General features: G+C 36.2%; 1 protein-coding gene across 3 annotated transcripts; it reads left to right on the top strand.

Annotated features, from left to right (window-relative positions):
- The first annotated feature begins 668 nt into the window (after window positions 1–668).
- Window positions 669–20,522, top strand: LOC132294428 (regulator of nonsense transcripts UPF3). Of its 3 annotated transcripts, XR_009478066.1 has the most exons (14): window positions 669–1,155; window positions 1,782–1,888; window positions 2,048–2,143; window positions 2,237–2,335; window positions 2,484–2,563; window positions 4,539–4,652; window positions 10,538–10,682; window positions 14,424–14,497; window positions 15,350–15,800; window positions 15,953–16,045; window positions 16,223–16,344; window positions 16,452–16,502; window positions 16,652–16,732; window positions 19,694–20,522. XR_009478066.1 is itself a non-coding variant. In XM_059792279.1 (13 exons), exons 1-12 carry the CDS (start codon window positions 1,016–1,018, stop codon window positions 16,488–16,490), a joined length of 1,560 nt encoding a protein of 519 aa, XP_059648262.1. In that variant the 5' UTR covers window positions 669–1,015; the 3' UTR covers window positions 16,491–16,502; window positions 19,694–20,522. The 3 variants fall into 3 exon arrangements, 2 of the variants coding, with proteins under 2 accessions (XP_059648262.1, XP_059648263.1); XM_059792279.1 differs by lacking the exon at window positions 16,652–16,732; XM_059792280.1 differs by lacking the exon at window positions 19,694–20,522 and having other exon boundaries at window positions 16,652–16,733.
- Window positions 20,523–20,732: the final 210 nt, after the last annotated feature.

The following is a 20,732-nucleotide window of genomic DNA, read 5'->3' as shown; positions in this document are numbered from 1 at the left end:
TTTCACCGCCACCACCTCCCACCACCACCTTCCAACACTACCACCGCCACCACTTTCCACCATTACCACCACCTTCCACCTTCACTGCCGCCTTCCACCATTGCTGCCTTTTAACGCCGCCACCTACATCACTATCGCTTTCCACCTCTACCATTATCGTCACCACTACTGTCGATGCTACCGCACCTTGAGTACGTTGTGGGCGAGTTCTAGTCGCTATTCATGCCACCATTTATTTTTTATTTTTTTATAGAGAATTTCATTTTGTTAATTTAATTTATTTGTTACCAAGAGAAAAATTTTGAAAAATTCAATTTAAATTTTATTTTATTTTCAATTTTAAATTAGTTCAATTAAACATTATAATGTTTATTATCATTCTTACACATTTGCAGCTAAACAAAAGAATCAGACTATTCTATTCTCATTTATATTCCATTCATATCCTCCCCACCAAAAGCAGTCTTAAGGATACTTGCACATCATGTATAATGAAAAAATAAAAAAGAAAAAACAGAAAAAAAGTGAAGTTAAAATAGACGAGAGTGTTGCGCTGCGCATCCTGCGCTTTCCAGCGAGAGTGGCGCGTCAGCGTGTACAATACGCATTTATGCGAAAAACATACTGCATATATGTATATACATGTATTGATTACATGTGCACACACATACACACAATATATATGCACACAGAAGACGAGAGAAGAGGGGGACTCAACTCGAAGATACGACCGTATATATATGAACACGAAATCCCCTTTCATTACTTCTTTTGTCGTACCTCTCTCTCTCTCTCCCTCTCTTCTGCGACTCTCCCTCTAACTCTCTCATGCATGGCAATTGCGGATTGAATTCGAAATTAGGGCACGAAATCGACCACGATCGATAGAATAAAGATGTAATTTTAAGGGGATTGCGAAGTTTTTGAGGGCTGAAACATCAATCTCTGAAGCTTTCATTTGGTTTCTAATAAAAGATTTTAGGGTTTTATTTTTTTCTTGTGTGGAAGTTCACGCATGAAGGGTTCGCTAGATCGGACGAAGGTTGTGCTCCGGCACTTGCCGCCGTCGATTTCACAGTCGATGCTCATGGAGCAAATCGACGGCCGCTTTGCTGACCGCTATAACTGGTTCTCTTTCCCCTCCGGCAAGAACAGGTTAGAGTTTTTTTTCTTTCTCTCTTTCTCCCTCTCTACACACATCACGCATCACAAATCACACGCATAAATATTCCAAGACACCTAGTTTACACTAATATATAGATTAGTGTTGGTAATTTTGACAATACAGATAATCATGTATGCATGTGCTAGGGTTTATTGCCATTGAATCGTGGAATTGACATAACATATTTATTAACAATATACCTTGTAAATTCTGAGTGCGCAGGGTCTGTTACTATTTGTTTCGAGAGGGTTTTCTATATCTGTAGTTAAATTTGAATGCAAATTGACCTTGAGTGTTCCAAATGCTATTTTTTATGTCAGTGGGTAGAATTCCGCCCATCTCTCAATCCATTTATGACAACATTCCACAAAACCCTTTAATCATTTACCATGAATTTTAGGCCTTCTATATGTAAACAGTCATACCAACTACTTAAGTGTATGTCACTGGTAATACTCATCCTAATGGGAAATACCTTTTACTTTTTTCCTTTTAAGCTGGAATTTTCTGCAATAAACTTGATCATTATTGATTGTAATAGTTAAATGCCATATGAAACATTTGTGTGTCTAGGCTCATATTCTCTTAGTGCATTGTTTTCTTAACTGCTTTGCAGCCAGAAGTGTCAATCCTATTCTAGAGCATACATTGACTTCAAGAGGCCAGAGGATGTTGTTGAGTTCGCTGAGTTTTTTGATGGGCATGTTTTTGTTAACGAGAAAGGTAATCCTTATGCCAGGAGTATTGTTGCTGTATTTTTGACACCGTCCATGGTTACTGGAAAAATCTTACAATTTATTTTTCCCCTCTCCTTTCTATTGTGTTAAGAACTTTGTGGACTCGGATGATTTGATTGGAAAATTTTACCTTCCCCTCTCTCAGGTACTCAATTTAAAACTATTGTTGAGTATGCTCCTTCACAACGAGTTCCAAAGCAGTGGTCTAAAAAAGATGGACGTGAAGGGACGATATTTAAAGGTTTTAAATCACTCATTTTCCATTATTACCTGTGACATGTGTGGCAGCATTTTATTATTTACAGTTACAATTATTATTTTGATGAATGTATAGATCCTGAGTATCTGGAGTTCCTTGAATTTCTTGCGAAGCCTGTTGAGAATCTTCCCAGTGCAGAGATACAATTGGAGAGAAGAGAAGCAGAACGAGCTGGTTAGTCAGAATGTTATCAGATTATATGTTGTCATGCTGTGAACTGAAATGAGATTTGTGAGAGGGTAAAAATTGTAGGAGATGGTAGCACGAGGGAGATATTAGTATTCTATTCTCACTTATCTATTCCCACTTTTTTCTTTTCTAGGCACGGCAAAGGATGCTCCTATCATTACACCCTTAATGGATTTTGTTCGTCAGAAAAGAGCTTCAAAGGTTGGATCTCGGGTAAGAGTTCTTATTATTACCTTTTTACCATACACTTAAGATTTATAGAAAGAAGCAATTTTGACATGGGATCCATATTTAATACTTTGTTTTCTATGCTGTCAGATTACAAGCACATTCTGTTTCTGTTGTTGTTTTATTGTTTATCTTATATATATGTTTGTAGAAAATTTTGCACATTCTGTTTATCTGTTGGTGCATAGGTTCCTTGGTGGATTCATGCCTGGGCAACATCTTGAAGCTGCTGGTTGTGGATGTTGGTCAACATGGGGTGTTAAATTTAGTATAGCAAATGTTGGAACAGTGTTTATCCACGCCTTTTAGTGTGGATACCTTGGGATCTGATTTTTGTTTTGTTTTTAATGAATTACTATATGTACTCTCCCTTTTCTCTGGTCGTGATTAGAACACTAAGAGATATTACTTAAGCTAACAGCTTAGAGTATCTTGGGCAGTTGAAGGTGGGATTCGTGTGTGGTTTCTTTTGCTACCACCAAACACATGAATTAGTTGTCTGAACCTATTTTATTTGACTAATTTGGTAACTGTCTTTAAAAATTAGAATCAATTACTTCATTGCATACTATCCTTGTTTAACATTCCAATTTCCAACTCAACTATATAGTGAATATCAAATCTTAGAATGAGAAAATGTTTAATTATGTAACAAGCTATATCTGAAAGAGGTGCCAGATTGTGGTAAATTGGTGTTGCATGTGCAAAAAGACACATGAGTCGGTGAACCACCTCCTTCATTGTCTGGTGGCTAGGGATGTTTGGGTCTATGTTTTTGGCTGCTTTTGGTATGTGTTGGGTGTCTCACTGCTCCACGGTGGCCCGATTGAGGCTTGTAGAGGGTGTATAGTGTATAGTGGAGAGTCGAGTCAGAGATGTTTGGAGGCCCACACTCCCCTATGTTTATGGTGGTGCTTGTGGCATGAGAGAAATATGAGATCTTTTGATAGAGAAGAGTCTCCTGTTTGGTCTCTCAAATACAACATTTTGAGTTCTTTATTCTTTTGGGTAAATTGCGAACTTATAAATCTATGGGCAAACTTCTGGGTTTTGTTGACAGTGGAGTTTGTAGTAGGCCGTTTTTTGGCTTTGTTTGTTTTTTCTTGGGAGTGCACCCCTCTTGAGCACCTTTTATTGAAATCGTACTTATCAAAGAAAGAAAGTTGTTGTTTGGGAAATATAGCTTAACTAGATGGAATATGATGAACAATTGCACACGACTTTTTAATTGGCTAATGCAATAATTTTTCATCCCTTTTTGACCAAATTTGTGTTCAGGGTTGTCATCCAGGTCAATGGGTTTGTTGTGATCTGGATGCTGGTTTTTTATCTGAACTGATTGTTAACTGTTTATATGATTTTATTTGTCTAACTCAAGTTCAATTGCTCGAATTGAACTTGAAGCCTTTTTATTATTATAGTGTTGGGCTGTGGGAATTTAGTTATATCCTTTAATTTTTTTCCCAAGCTGTCCATAATAGTAAGAAAATGCTGGAAGCTGTTTAATATTTCGTAAAGTATGCAGTTAGGATTTTCACATCATTTAGGAATTCAGCTTTTGTACTACCATTGAGAGGGCAAAGAAAAAACATGGGAGGGCATAAGCAAATGCAGCTGACTTGCTCCAGATTTTTTTTTGCAAAAATGGATTTGGGGAAAGTATAATGGATGGGTTTGTTGTCAAGCATTCAATATCTTTCTTATACACTGAAATGGGGTCAATTGCCCTCCTTAGAAGATTTGATTAGTGGTGTTGATCGCCATGTCCCGATCAGCACCATATATATCTGTTGTTGCATATGCTCTATTTTAAATCTTTTGGTTTTATTAATTATTTGCTAGTTCTAACTGGATGTGTTTCTTGATTAGCCCTGTGGAATATACTTGTAAGATGGCTGCCATACCATCTTTCAGTATTATGTAATAGATGTCTTGAACATAATTGTCTAATCTATGACAGAGATCTTTGTCTAATGGGAAATTGTCTAGAAGATCTGCTGGAGCATCATCTGCAAGTCCTAGTGCAGCTTCATCAAAACGAGGTTTGGGAAAGAGAAGGACTTCTACGACCATGGTATCTACGTTTTCCATACATTTTACTGCTTTATGATTCTAAAGCATTTAATACTGTGAAATGATGTTTCTTTATAAGATGTTGCAATTTTGGTAGTTTTGTATGGCATCAAATTCGCTTCTATTTCATTTTTTATTCGAGATATTATGGTTTGATCTGATACTCTTCTGGTCTTATTTTTTCACCTTTTAATTCCACTGTCATTTATTGGTAGCTACGAAAAGATTAACTTTGGTCATTCATGTTTGTACAATTTCTTATTTGTGAAGGTGGATCATTAAAGGTTGGTGCTAATATATCACTTGAGCTTATATTTAGAAAGATCATTTAAAAAGCACCAATAACCGCGCACCAATTCACTCATTCTGTATACACCGTATCTATACACTCTGAATTCTTATATCTGCCAAATTCTTAAAAAGGAACCATTGAGAAGAGTTATTTAAAGTAGACAATCCCCTTGTGATTTTAAAGAAGTGAAAGTTCAACATCCTATCTATCAGGGTCAGAATGCAATTGCACTCCTTCGAAAGACGGCCTATTCCTCTCCCAAAGTACTGTACCAAAGGCATAATGGAGTTCCCTTTTGTCCACCGTTGAACCAGGCATCACCTACTGGATACAGTATAAAGAATACGAATGGGACAACTCCTGGCTACTCAACAACGCTATAATTCCTCATCCTTTGCAAATGCAATCATTTCCTCTTCTGCAGTTTATTAATTATTAGAATCATTTCCAACGTCACTGTCTGACTGAAGAAAGAAAGCTTTGGGAGGTGCTTTGGTGCTTCAAATTGATTTCTGTGGGAACCTGAGACAATGAGAGAAGTCATCCCGAGTGCTCTATGAGGAGTCCTAACCTTAAATCCGCCTCCTTGAATCCAAGTAATAGCCTAAGCGTGAAACATGCCAAAGAAGCCATCTTTCTTGTCCATTTCACTATGAAGGTGAAATGAATGATACATGTAATGCCATTCGACCTGTCGTGATTTTCACGCAATCTGCAATGGTAACCTGTCTTCTTCTTTTTTTCTTTTATTCTTTTTTTTTTTTTTTTTTTTTTGCAGTTTCCTTGACTTGGGCGAGCTCAAAACCTTTCCCTCAGTTTTTATGGAATTATAACTGCCTGGGATTCTATTAAGCGCTGGAATAAGCATAGATGCTTTTGTTGGTGCTTTTGAAATTTTAAATCCTTTTATTTGTGATTGTTATCATCTTGATAACAATGGAGTTACGTGGGATGTGCGGTTTAGGCGGTCTTTTCAGGATTGGGAAATGGAGGAAGTTTCTGCTTTTTTGGATATTTTGTATAGGCAGAAGGATATTGGCAGAGGGTGTGATGATATTTTGTGGGTTCCTTTGGCTCATGGTCGGTATGATGTCCGCTCTATGTTTATTCATTTATCCAATTTCGTTGGTTCCGAGTTTCCTTGGAAGTCCGTGTGGTGCTCTAAAGCCCCTCTTCGAATCGCGTTCTTCGCTTGGACAGCTACATTGGGGAAGATTTTGACTTTGGACAATTTGAGAAAGAGAGGCAACATCATTGTTAATTGGTGTTGTTTATGCAAAGACGATAGTGAATCCGTGGATCATATTCTTTTGCATTGTCCTGTGGCGTTTGGTTGTTGGAGTTTTATTTTCAGCATTTTCGGCATTTTTTGGGTAATGCCTAAGCACTCCTCTCAGTTGATTAACGCTTGGAAAAGCTGTCCTGTTAAGAAACAAGCTCGTGCTTATTGGAAGATTGTTCCTCATTGTGTCTGGTGGTGTTTGTGGCGTGAGAGAAATAACAGATCCTTTGAAGGAAAAGAATCGTCCTTAGCTAATTTAAAAATTCATATTCTTCGTTCTTTATTCTTTTATGTTAGAGGAAGTACATGCTCCTCGATTGATGATTTCTTTGATCTCTTGGATTCTATTGGTCCTTAGATCTTTTCTCTTGTATTAGGGATGCGTTCCCCTTTTGAACGTTTTTCTATTATATTTTTACTTATCAAAAAAAAAAAAAAAAAAAAAAAAAAAAAATCCTTTTATTTGCGAGTGAAGGTTTACTCTTAGTGACATGTGTATTTGCCTCCCTTTGGATTATACCCATGAGTTAATATCTTGAAATAAATTAGGCCTTGATTGGCAAGAATTTAGAGGAATATACTTGAGAGACATAGATGTTATGACGGTGCTTTTTTTGACCATAACATTAATCATATATTGATGGCTGGTATTATGTGACTTTGCACATGTGTATGCCTACACATGTAAATGGCCTAGAGACACCAAAAGTCACCATTTGTATCTTGTTTAGTCTTTCTAATAAGTGGTTATGTGATATAAGTTAGGCCTTGGTTGGCTATGTGAAATGCACACTACTAAGTGGGACATTAAGGAGCAATGATTCTGTTAAGTTGAACCGACTTGATGAAAACATGATTTCAAGGAACAAACATGGATATATATGGTAAGAGAAGACAAGATTAACTGTGATATCAAGCATTCAAGGGAGATGGATGCTGTAGATAGAGCTAAGCCAGAAAATTGTTCATGCAGTCAACCTTTAGTATTTTGGAATTGATGGTTTGTTTAGTCCTTCTAAACCAAAGGCAAAATTGAGGAGTGCATCCAGTATATTGTGTGATAAACGTACCCCCTTCCAATTGAAAGGAGAGTCATATAGAACAGCTATTAGACCAGTCATACCGTACGGTACCAAATGTTGGGTTGCTACTTGCTAGGAATCAACATTTGCATAAAGTGAGTGTGGCAGAAATGCAAATGTTGAGATGGATGTGCAGTGATACAAGAAAGGATAGAATTAGAAATGATCACATTCGGGTGATGGTTGGAGTAGCACCAAAAGAAGGTTAAGATGGTTTGGACATGTGCAAAGAAGACCTTAAAGTGTGCTGGTTCAGAAAAGTGACATAGTCCATGTTGGTAATACTAGGGGAAGAGGATGACCAAAGTTATCGTGGGTAGAGTTAGTAAAGAAAGATATGGTGGTAGCATGTGGATTGACCGAGACTATGTCCTTAAATAGAGCAGAATGGAAACATGAGATTCATGTAGCCAGCCCCAAATAATTGGGAAAAGGCTTGGTTGTTGTTGGGTCTGTTTAGTCTTTCTCACTCCGACAAGTGTTGCTATAGAACTAGGTGTTCGTGTAGTCTACTGTGGTATTCATGGTGCATTAGTTATTTTTTTAGAGGAGTATATTTGAGTAAAGTATTATAATTTTTTTTTGCCGAGGTACAATCATAAAGATGGTTAAATGCCAAGAATGGCTAATGAATGCGATGGTAAAGATGACTAGATACAAGTTTGTGGTACAACAAGAAATAGGAAGTTTAAAGTACATGTGTGTGGATGGTGGTCAAGGACATGATATCCTGTAACCCAAGGTAGTAGGTATGGCCATAGATAGAGCAGAGTATTGTGACAAAGAGTTTGAGTTACTAGCTATGAGTATGTATATCAAAGCTATGTTGAGTTGAGTTTTCCTTTCTATATATATTTTTTTTATAAAGAAAATATTCATTAAAAGGCCCTCAAATGGAGACGCATCCCAAGCTGACTTTTCTTTTTTGTTAAGATGTAGAGATAGAGATGCCAGTGTTAAATGGATTTGGAGAAGATGTACACTAATTCAACATGATAAGGGACAATAATAGAAATGGACTTGGTTATTACAGAACTTTGATATCCATAAAGAATAGAAGCAGTAAATTTATGTTAGAACTGTCAGGAAAGTAAGGTTCTCAGTTGTACCATGAAGCATGGACACATTTAAGGCATGAAATTAAGTTTCGAATTTACTGTGGTTTCTCTCACAAGATTGACCTGAGATGATTTTGCTTTAGGCGTTTTAATATACGTGAAGTTCCTATGTTTGGTTCGACACAAATATAGATATGGGAATAGATTACGATAGTCATGTTTGATTAAGAAAAACAGAGGGAAAATTACTACTACACATTGATTAATAGCAGCTTTTAGAATGAGCGACTCTTGCATTGGTGATAGTATATTATGTATTTGTTGCAAGTATGTTATGTTACATCAATGTATCAATGCACCCTGAGGTTAAGAAGAAGAAAAAATGATAAATGGCCATTTCAATAGTCATATGCTTTCCCTATATCCTAAAAGATTTTCTTGTACTCGAGTCCATTTGATGCAAGTTGTTCAAGATTTTATAATGATTGATGGAATGATTTTTAGTGGAGAAAAACCTTCTTAATTTAATTTTGGTGTCAATTTTAATGGTAAAATGGCTTAAACTAGAAATAGAATTTTATTAGTGATTAGTACAATGATGACATGATGTTGTAATTAAAACGAGGACCTATGTTCAGTGGGCGCTGGCTTGAGTGTCACACATTGATTAGGATGCAAGGTGTCAAGACCTGTTAATTTTTCATGATCTAGGCATAGGGCACACTATCCGTGTGACTCTCCTCTATTAGTCCCAATACTTGCACTTTTTTGTCTACTGAAGAAAATAAGAATATAAAATAGTGAAGAAACAACACCTTTTAAACTAGTTTCTTGATCAGAAAGGCATATCCTATCAAAAAAGGCATAGATAATGGTGACTGCACAAGTCTGTAATGTTCATGTAGGTATTATTTTATTTTATATTTATTTTGATAAGTCATGTAGGTGTTTTTTTTATGCCAAAACGAGGTTCACGTCAGGAAGTGCCGTACATGCAAAGTATTAATGGGGATAAATAAAATGTGTCTTAATAGATATGGGGGCATTTTTATGTCCACCATCCTCTAATGTCTGACACACGAGTATTGAATGCGAGAAATATTTTACATATCATTGAACAATTGCAATAGAGAATTGAATTTTTGTGACATTAAGTTTACATTAAAGTTTAGTGTTCTGCCCTTATCTTGCATTGGTTATTGATGAACTAAATTAGGCAGTTAAGAAAGAGTTCCTGTGGTGAATGTTGTCTCTAAATTGCAGTAGGTGGGTTTCAGGCTATGCTACACTGAATAATAATATGGAATGAAAAGCAGCGAAATAGACAACATGCTTATTCTTTAGGTAGGGAATTCGACCCTTTATGGAATTGAAGGACAGAAATTTGAATTGTGTCGTACCTGACCCTAAATATGTGCTGTGGCAGGGTTAAGTTTGTGTGTGGGATCCTAGTTTTTATCTCTACAATTACCGTGTTCTTATATGTGGTCTTGTGCTTGCCGTATGATTTCCGTTTGCTAGTAAATGCACACACCTTTTTTTTTTTTTTTTTCCAGCAAGTTTTGTTGCATCCTCCACCTTCAGGGGTGATGAGAGAGGAAAGTTTTGCAATCCAAGCTGAGGCTAGTTTATTTGTTTTTATTTTTTATTTGTTGTGGTTAAATACACATAACATACTTCAGTTAAGTTTTACTAGTTTATTTGGTGGACAAATGACAACTTACAATTGCTATATTTAATATTTAGTTTGTTTTGAAATATCAGTAATTTACTTAAAAATTCAGAAAATTAGAATTTATTAACGCTACAAGATCTACCCCCTCCTCTTCCTCCTAGGTCTAGATCACGGATCTTTGCTCGAACTATAACGGTCTTTAGCCCCATCGATACCATAGTTTTCATTGATACTTCTTTGGAGATCTACAAGGTGTCAATAATGCGTCTAATGAAGAATTGATGTGGCTACAGAAGGCCACATTAATCTATTCTTTTCCTTTTACAATTTCTTATCTTACGTGTGGTTTGTAGATATCATCTCTGAGTGCTGACTCTGGTGTTTGCCTGCCCATTGCTTCTATCAAATTATGTGTTACCATACAGATGTGCATCATAAAGTAAAGTTGAGACGATGGAAGTGTGGTTGATAATTTTTTTCTCCTGTTTGATTGGCAGTATGTTTTAAGGGAGACTGCAAAGGGCACAAGCGGCAAAGACAAATCTACGTACATTCTGGTTCCTAGACGAGATGATCAGCATCTTGCCGACAAGTCTTCTACTCCTGCTGCATCTGGAGCTGAAGCATTGGAAGTGGAAAGTGGTATGGTTCATATTGGAATTCTTAACTTTGATCCTGTTATACTCATTATACTCGCATGCGCATGGCCGGAATGTTTTAATGAATTAATATCTTTTAGCCTTACAGAGCCTGAAAATTTTAAATGAGTTGTGAAGTTTTTGATTTAATTTTTCCAATTTTTTTGTTTGTTAATCAATTTTTAAATTTTTTAATGTTGCTGTTGTCCAAAGAAGGTAATATTTTTGTGTACTTCATGATTCTCTTATGTTCTCATATCTTCTCCAGTACATATAATTTTTTTCCAAAATTTCACATACTAGGTATAAAAACTTCAATTTCAGCAACCAAAACAATTTTCTGTATCCAAAATATGAATCATGAAGAGCACAAAATACTACCTTCTTTGAACAACAGCAACATAAAATGATTTAAAAATTGATTAATGAACAAAAAAATTGGAAAAAATAAATAAAAAACTTCACAACTCATTTAAAATTTCAGGTTCTGTAAGGCTAAAAGTTATTAATTCATGAAAACATTCCTGCCATGCACATGCGAGTATAATGATTTGTTATTGATATACATAAATACATATCTTACACATATAAGATCAACGCATCTCAATGTTGGGTTTTCTTACCATTCCAAAGCTTACAAAAAATCAAAATAGCTTGCAAAATGTGGCAATGATGTATTTACCACAGGTCATCATTTTATATATAAATAGCTTCGAAAAACGAAGATATGGATACAAAAGACACCTTATGTAAGATATGTATTAGAAAAATAAAATAGCTTGCAAAACGTGTAAATGGCATATTTTCTACAAGTAATTATTTTATAGATACTCGGGATGGGGTTGGTTAACGTGGTTGATGTGGGAATAGTGGTTAATGTTTTCTATTTCTGACTGCCTTTTCTTCTTTTAAACTTTTTGTTGTTTCAATATAGAACATTTTCCAGAGAATATTTTTGGCATTTCTAGATGTTGGTTTCTGGTAAAATGTTATACAAATTCTTAGGAAAAATGAAATTTGCTTATAAATCCTGAACAAGACTTTTTTTTTTCCCTGTTAGTCATTTTCTAATAGATACTAAACCCTGGACTTGTGTGCCTAAACAGTAGGAATGTATATGCATATAGCAATATACGTTTATATACGTGCACAGACAACACCTAGCATATGTTCCTGTACATGTATATAGAGTGGAATATACATGTCTTACTTCCATTACATAATTCAGCTCTTCCTACGTTAGATTCAATTGGATTCTAAAATCATTTTCCGGAACATCCACAAGAGATGGTTTATAGCCATTAAATTAGATATAACTAGTTCAACCCTCCCTCTCCTAACCAACCCATTTTTTGTGAATCTTGTTTCTTGTATATTCTTCTCTATCTCTCTTTATCATTGTCCCCCATAAATACACATTCATATATTCGTAAACATGCCCATGTACTAGCCCTATACATTTGCTGTTATAAAGCGCATATATTCATGGCTGTATCTTTATAGAAGTGCATATTTTGCATTTTTTAGTATTGATTGGGTGAATTATTTTCATAGGTTCAACCAAGCATATAAAATAAATTAAAAATACTCTTATTTCTTGTGAAAAATTGATACGGGAAGCACTTTATTTTTATGTGGAAGCAAACATATTGTTTGTTGGATTTAATTTGTGGATGACATCTTATCCCTCGAGATTTGTTAGTCTTCTTTTGTAACTGAAATTCAGATTCTGTTTCTTGGGTGATTGAATTCCATTTTGGATGCTCATTGACCTGAAATTTGATGTGGTGGGCCCAAATTAAAATTATATCTCTTTGTTTCGATCCCCCTAAAAGTGCTCGTTAGAAAATAATCTAACTTGTTACCCAAATGAGGAAATTACCCTCCCAAATTCCTTCATCCAATTGCACCCAAGAGACATTACAGAAGCGTCTCAAATAGCTTATGATGGTTCTGAACCAATAATACCAGTGAGAGCCTTGTAGATGTTAGTTCACCTTCAATTTCTTTAGCAGTAATTTTTGGAAATAATTTCATTTAAGCTTACAATTAAAAACATTATCATTCACTGTCCTTGTCTTCATAACCACAGTGCTAATGGATATGGATGTCATTCATTTCCATAAAAAGACAGCAGGGGAGATGCTTCTAGTGCCGTTGAAAAATTGATCAATACTACTTGCGACACCTTTTGGTTAATATTTTTTCTGGAGCTGTCAAGACCAGCAGCCTTCAGAAACAAGGGCTCTATTCCCTTTATACCTTCAGGGCAAAAAAACATCATAGGAATGTGAGGAAAGTAGAATTAGAACATGGAAAGGCATGTGAGCATTAAAATAAGGCCCATCTGTTAGATGGATAGGGCTATTGCTTGATGTAAAGGTTTGGTTTGCCCAAGTTTGGTTAAGTTCAGCAACCTTTTTTTACAAATAATGTAGAAGGTTGAGTTTATACCTTTTTTTTTTTTTGATAAGTAAGAAATGCATTGAAAGCGTTCAAAAGGGGTACGCATCCCAGGAGAACAAACACAGGGCCAGAAAACAGCCCTCTAAGCCTTCAAAGAGGCCAAGAAAACAACAATATCCTCAAAAGATCTATAATCTCTACCCGTAACCCAAAAAAAAAGAGTGGAAAGAATAGAAAACTTGAGAAAAGAAATAGGCCTCTCCTTGCCCTCAAAATATCTTCTATTCCTCTCCAGCCAAATGCACCACCACACAAACAGAGACGTAGCCCTCCAAGCATCACGAATAGGTGGTGTGAGCACTGGACAATAGCCTCTCTCTCTCTCTCAACTGAAAAAAAATAAAAAAAATAATAAATCCAGTTTAAAGAGAGTACTTCTAATAGTGCACATGTTCCTATTGTGGTAGCTGCCCTTTTTAAAAAAAATTTTATGCAAGAAGTTGTAGATTTGACCTCTATTTGGCGCGTCAGGGTCGTTGCTTGGTGTAGTTTTTTTTTGATAAGTATTGCTTGCTTGGTGTAGTTGCCAATTGTTTGGTGCAAAAGTACCAAAGTTGAGGGATGGACTAGTCTGCCCTTTACAAATACCCTCGATTGACAGAGACTATACTGGGTAATAGCTATTGTTTCCTGTTTGATTGGACCCAGTTTCTCTTTGGGTTCTAACACCCAAAGAAGTGTAGAGAAGTCAATTATATCTGTGCACTAGTGTTGTTAGAGTTCCCATTTTTCACTTGTCCTCGATAATTGAAAATTTTTGATTGGTTATCTCATTTGGAATCTGCAAGTCTGAGTAGCTTCCAGAGAAAGGAAAGATTTTCTGTGTGTGTGTGTGTGTGTAAGTGTTTTTCAATTACGCATGCTTCTTGTGTTCATGTTAACTTCAGCGACTTGATATCGAATGCATCTTCATGTTGAATTAGTAAGATATAGGAGAACCTACTTTGAAATGTTCTTAGTGTTGTTTGAGTGCAGATTTTGGTTTGGCTATTTATATATTATTTTTCTTCCTGTCTTCTTGCAACTGTTTCCTTGGTTGAAGTTTATAGTTGTCCTCATGCTCTCACATTTTGGTTTCTTGGCGAATGACATATGGTCAGCCGTCATCATTCTCTCACATTTATCCCTTTGTTCAGATTGCAATATCTTTTGTTCATATTTAATTGTTGGAGTGTCTACTGTATTATGAGTATAAATTTGCTCTTATATCTGTTGATGTTATTTGTTATTTTTAAAAAATATTTCAATAATTTTTTATACACCAATGAATTTGTTTCAGGAGTTCCTAGAATCAATGATATCGGGAAGAAGAAAATCCTGCTTTTGAAGGGAAAAGAGAAAGAAATTCCTCATGTAAGCTTTTTATTTCATTTTTTTTTCACCCAAGAGTAAGAATTGGACCCTAAACACTTGTTATTCTTTTCAGGTTTACACAGTTCTGGGTTGGTGGTTATTTGTAGCATCTAAATTTAAATGGTGGCTGGATAGGTGTTATTATTATTATTTTCTTGATTTAGTACCAATAGGATCATGTGGAAAAAGAGAATGGAGTTCAAGTCAACAAATAAGAGAAAGGGAACAGTATGGTGAATATCTAGAAAATGGTTGAAAATTATTGTAGAATTAGAAAATGCAAATTGTGACTTGGAAATAGCAATCACTAGTCACATGATTTGATGTAATTACCTCTTGTTGGTTGAAAACATTAATTGCCTTGGCTGCATTACAAACTGAATGAAGACATGCAGAACTATCCCCACAAGCTGATCACTTGTTTTGCTTGCATAATATTTAACAAATACGTCTTTCAAAACAGTTGAGAAAGTTTTATGTTGATTGAGATTCCCTGTTGGAATTGGTGTTACTTGTTTGTAGATGAAGTGCTTATCCATGTATGCATGCTAATTTGTGCTTGATCTAGTTACAACTGGGTTGCTCTTATTTTACTCAAAATTTGTCATCCCTATGGTACATGAACTTGTTGGGTGCAAGTGTTTGACCTCTCCGAATTCCAAATTTTAGGATACGGGGAGTCAATTTAAAATGTGTCCAAAATTTGGATGTGTATTTGTACATGTCTTGCATCATATGGTATACCTAATTAGCCTGCTTGCTGGTCCTGTGGGAATAATGAAAACTTTGTGACTTCCTTTTTTTTCCATTGCGAAACAATTTCTTATTGCTTGTTTTCCATTCTCCATGCAGGTGACTGGTGGCATGCAAAGTGCAACATTTCCTGGTAAGAACTCACTTGGTTCTACTCCTCTCAAACAGAACCTGCGACGTGAAGCTAGTGGAAGGATATTCAGAAGCATACTTCAAAATAAGGATGGACATCAAAGTCAGTTGTCATCTGTGGTTCAGGCTGAACAGCAAATCCAGACCTCAAGTCTGGAAAAGGACAAAAGACCTCCTCGACCACCAAATTTGCAATTGTTTTTGAAGGATACAAATGGGGCATCCGAAGATAAAGCTGTTGGAAATGATTTGCATGGTTTCTCTGGCGAGAAACAGGAGAAGCGTACGAGGAATAAGGACCGACCTGATCGTGGTGTTTGGACTCCTCTTCGGCGTTCAGATGGATCACATGCAAGTGATGAGTCTTTGTCATCCTCTACTTCTCAACCTTCCCAATTACAACTTGATTCCACAGAAGGTATGGTCACTAGACTCGCTACTGAACATGAAAACGGCACTCATACAAATGGAAAAAAGGAAATGAATTTACAATTCATCTTGCCAAAAGTACATGTCTAGATGCCGTTGCTCTTGATTGAGTTTTAATACTTATGTGCTTACACATTTCAGGTAGTCAAGGAGAATTCAGAACTGACATGTCAAATGCACGGAGTGGAGAAGTTAAAACCCTTGGACGCGTCAGTCATTCCTCTCTTGATAATGGTAAGTCGTCTTTGAAAATCTGATATGCATATAAACAGGGAGGTGCACTGTTAATGAGTTCCCCATATATAAGGAATGCATCATCTACATATGAAACCCACCGCCCCCCCGGCCCTCCTCTCTTTCTTTGATTGTGTGATTTGCATACCGCAACTCTTGTTTTTGCAATATCTGCAGGCTCCTATAAACATGGTGGTCGCCGTGGACCACCACATAATTTGAAGGATGGTGATGGTTCTTCCGTAATGAGTGAGGGGAAGCCCTTAAAAAGAGGTTCTTCTGGCTATGGTTCCCATGAGGTGTGCATGCCAATAATTTCTTGGTTGTCAAATTTGCACAAGCAGTTCCTATGTTCTGATTACATATTTCTTGCTAATTGTTTGGGTTAATTATGATGTAAATGCAGAAACAAGTGTGGGTTCAAAAGTCAAGTTCGGGTTCTTAGTTGTTATAACTGGTATGCCTCTGCTCTCTGTAAATGGTTATTGTTGTTGTTGTTATTATTATTATTATTATTTGGTTTTATGTATAAATTGGAAAATGATGATACCGACTTGTAGAATGAAATGCTTGAGGAACAGAAATTCAATGTTTTGGTCATTGCAGAAAGATTTACATATTGATCAACAAAAGCATGGACTGACTTTCCTTCATGGTGACTGGAATTGGAAATAAAGTAAAAAAAATGTGAGTGGACTATACTTCAATTGGTGACCAGAGTTGTGATTGGGCTTTTTCTAGATGTTTTAAGGTACATTATTGTATTAAAGTGAAAACATTTCCGCAGCTGGTCCATCACGATGACTAGAATTGGGAGAGAGTTTAAGCTGTGGAAGTTGGGAATGTGGGGTAGTCTAGAACTAAATGACTAATACCATTAAGGACACAACACAACAAATTTTGTATGAGTACAGTAAATATATATATATACACACACACACACACGCAGATGTATAACTATGCCTTAGTTTCCAGTGTGTGAAAGAAATAAATTATATAGGGAGATAGAAAGAATGAGAGTAAAGGACACAAGGACGTATCAGTGGGGTTGCTGGAGCCCTGGGCTGGAATCGACGGAGCTATAGGTCTAATGGAGGCTTAGATGAATCAGCAATGCTGCTCAACTGCCCAAATCGTGCCAAGCTAAGCCCGTTTCTTTTGTCAGGAAAGACACCAACCCCAAAAAAGTAGAAATTGGCAGTGACAATCGGTGCTCTGAATATGGCCAGGTAGTGGTGGTAGTGGATTAGGGTTTCGGTAAGAGTGGTCTTGGTCTTGGCGGTGTAGCCGTAAATTAGGGGTTCTTCTCAATAACTCAGATAATCCTACAACCGAGAGAGGTGAGATTGATAGGAGAGAGGGAAAGTACCAGTGACGATCGTCAATTCGACGATTTAGATTTGAAGGTCTCTTCTCTGGAGTTGTTGCTTGGACTTTTGAAATCGAAATAGGCCACTCTCTTACCCTTTGAAACATGCCCTTCACACTCGCATTCCATCTTCGTCTGATCATCCCTGCTACTGGGTTCACCACCAGCTTTGTTGTTGTTGCCACCACCAACGAGATCAGAGCTTAGACAGAGAAATAGTGGTTAATAATGCATCAAGGGCAATTCCGTCATTTAAGTCTCTTGATATTTTACATAAAAGTCAATAATCTAATGAAGGGTAATCTCCACTTTTCACATCTTTTTAGGGGCTGTTTGGATCCAATATCTGACATGGGTTGTCATTGTCAAAAAATGGGTGAAGTTGTATCTGGCTGTCAATACTCAACAGGGCAAATCACACGGGGTGTCACTATAATTTACCCAAAAAAAAATGTTTTACATCTTAACACATGAAAATTAAGAAAGTTATGAAACATTAACCTTAGGGCCTGTTTGGCAACCATTTTTGTTTTGCGTTTCTGTTTTCATCCTAAATAGAAACATTGTTTTTGTTGTGGAGTGTGTTCAAATAGTGATTGGAAGCTGACCCTACCAACTATACATACTTACAACATGACCCAACATATATATATATATATATATATATATATAAATGTTCCAACAGAAGCAACATAAAGTTTGTTGTAAGATTTTTGGAAGCAAAACCATGAAAACGTGCTTAGTAAAAATGTTGCAAGATTGACAAACAAATTGGTTAGTTAGAAAATGTCACCTAGAGTTTTTTTTTTTTTTTTTTGTTGGGGTTTTGGTGTTTTTTGTACTGTTCACCGATATAGTTTGTTTGGTATAGTGCGAAAACATTAAGAAACACTAGTTTGGTGTATCCGATTTGGGCCTCTTTTCGGCAACAAACACAATACTATTCAAATCACAATAGAAGTTACCAAATGCGTTTCGGTGTTTTGCTTCCATACAGTAGAACACCAGTAACATGAAACAAAAACAGTTGCCAAACATGCCTGCCCTAATTAGAGTTGTGAAACATATAATATACACGAAAAATAATGTTCAAAAAAAAAATAGTAATAGAAATCAAGTATAGATCATGTGAGGACTGACATGCAAAGTATGGAAGAGCTAACTTGCAAAGTTAAGGGAGTGGAGAATTAGAGATCTTAATCATATTAAGTTCACCAAGGGTGCAAACCTAATGTTACATTTTGTACACAAGGAGTAAGTATAAAATGCAATGTGGAATGAAATGGAATTGTAGGAATGGAATGATCATTACTGTTCCATTTATTGTGGGTATAAAATGATATGTAATAGAACGACTATTCCTATTGTTTTGGTTACACCTGTTAAATGATGACATGAAGTGGAATTTTAATTTGAAATGAAATGAAATGCAGTGGGAGGAACGGGTAAATTTTAGAGAGGGGGGTAATAAAACAGGAGAGATTAAGAAAAGCAATTTAGTATGGTCGATTAAGAATTGCTTGAGAGATCAGAGGGAAGGGGATAGGCGGAGCCAAAAGGTGGCTTGGGAACATAATTGGTAGAGATGGCAATAATTTACGAACCTGTCAATCCACTTACCAAATTTAATGGTTTGGATTGAGGTTCTTAACTGCTTGTTATGTTGGGTCAGGTATGAAAACCCACCTCAACCTCTTTATGAACAGTTGTTCCTCCTCGACCAGACATCATTTTAAATATTTGAAAAAATATATATAATATTGATTTTAACTTGTTTACAAATATTGAATCTACCAATTGTGAATGTAGGCTTAGGGTGTATGTTGAAAATTCCTGGAATGATTTACGAAATGGTTTCTTTTAATTAGTTGAAGTATTACACATTTGGATTTGAGGTCTCCCGGGAATCTGCCCGGATAAGACAAGTGTAACTTTCTTTCTGAATGATATCTGGCTTTTGTAAAAACCGACAAAAAATGAAGCTGAAATTGGGCACTGCTTTTAGAAGTCCTTTTCAAACAGTGTTGACTTTCTGTACAGGAAAAGAAGACTAAATAGTTTTTGTGCAATCCGGTTGCCTGCAAGATTCTTTTCAAGATTCAAATGTGAGGTGGACTAAATTCTTAAAGAAATCAATAAATGATATTGATTTTGTAGTTGTCTTTATGAAAACTGGATCTTCTTTCTTATCAGCATTATTAACCATAAGTAGTTTGTTGCCAAAAGTTGCCTTTTGCTGTGATAGATGATACTTTGTTATCTTATTGAATGCTTTGCAGTGAAAGGCTTGGTCTCTAACCTTTCGAAAAAAAAAAAGAAAGGCTTGGTCTGTTTACCATAGTGGAAGATTCATCTGCTGGTTGCTGGAAGATCACTTTTACTAGACTGAATATCTGGTGTAACCAAGTTCCAGGAACGGAAAAAGTAGTTCCAAACAAAAAAGGTCCATTTTGGAAGACCTTCGAGGAGGAGCTCCAGTTTATCTGAGTGATGAAGACATTAATGTACTTACTGTTTGGTGGCTGAAGAAATTCTAATCCTACTTAGTCAAACGGACGGAATAGGACCAAAGAAAAGAAGGGATGGAGCGGATTGTATCAATTATAATACATAACACCACCATTTTAACAAGGGTGCCCCTTCTATGGGGTTCTGCTCACAGGAGGTGCTATGGATATCCTCATTCTTGCTGTTGACGGAGCTGGGTATTGAGATGTTATAGGTTTATAGGTAGTTATCTTCTTTTCGTTGAACTGTAAATATAATCAGTGATGATGTATACTGCCTCGTATACTTTATATATATTTTTTGTTGATCGGTCTGCCATGCAGTAGTGGTGAGCATATGTTTGTGGTATGGTGGACATTAGGGTTTTTCTGTAATTGGGTTTGATTGAGAGAAGAAAACTGTGTGAAGCCACCAACTTGAAAGTAGTATGTTTTGGATACTGGGATGCATAGAGAAACTTATTGCTCATAGGAACTGGTTGGGTTTTGTTTAGGGGTGCCATCTGGGTAGATGAGGGTCAAATGTGTTGCCTCAAGATTCTATTTAACCCGTCTCAGGTGCTACAGTACTTATTTTCTCAGTAATGTTTGTGTTGCCTTATTTTTGTGTTTGCCTAACAATTTTCACTTTTATGTGTTGTCTGTTGGTTATGTTATCTCTCTCTCTCTCATATTTTTTATAGATGGACACACTATTGTTGCCAATGAGGTTCATACAATTGTTTTAAACGAATTTGGTACCAGGTGGAATATACAATGAGAATTTAATCAATATTTAGAAAATAATGGAGTTGAAGTTTTATTGCTATTT

This window comes from Cornus florida, unplaced genomic scaffold, assembly GCF_030987335.1.
Source record: "Cornus florida cultivar Cherokee Brave unplaced genomic scaffold, ASM3098733v1 CherokeeBrave_3.0.0_Hap2_Chr02, whole genome shotgun sequence".
NCBI lineage: Eukaryota > Viridiplantae > Streptophyta > Magnoliopsida > Cornales > Cornaceae > Cornus > Cornus florida.
This window is presented reverse-complemented; position numbering and strand designations above follow the sequence as displayed.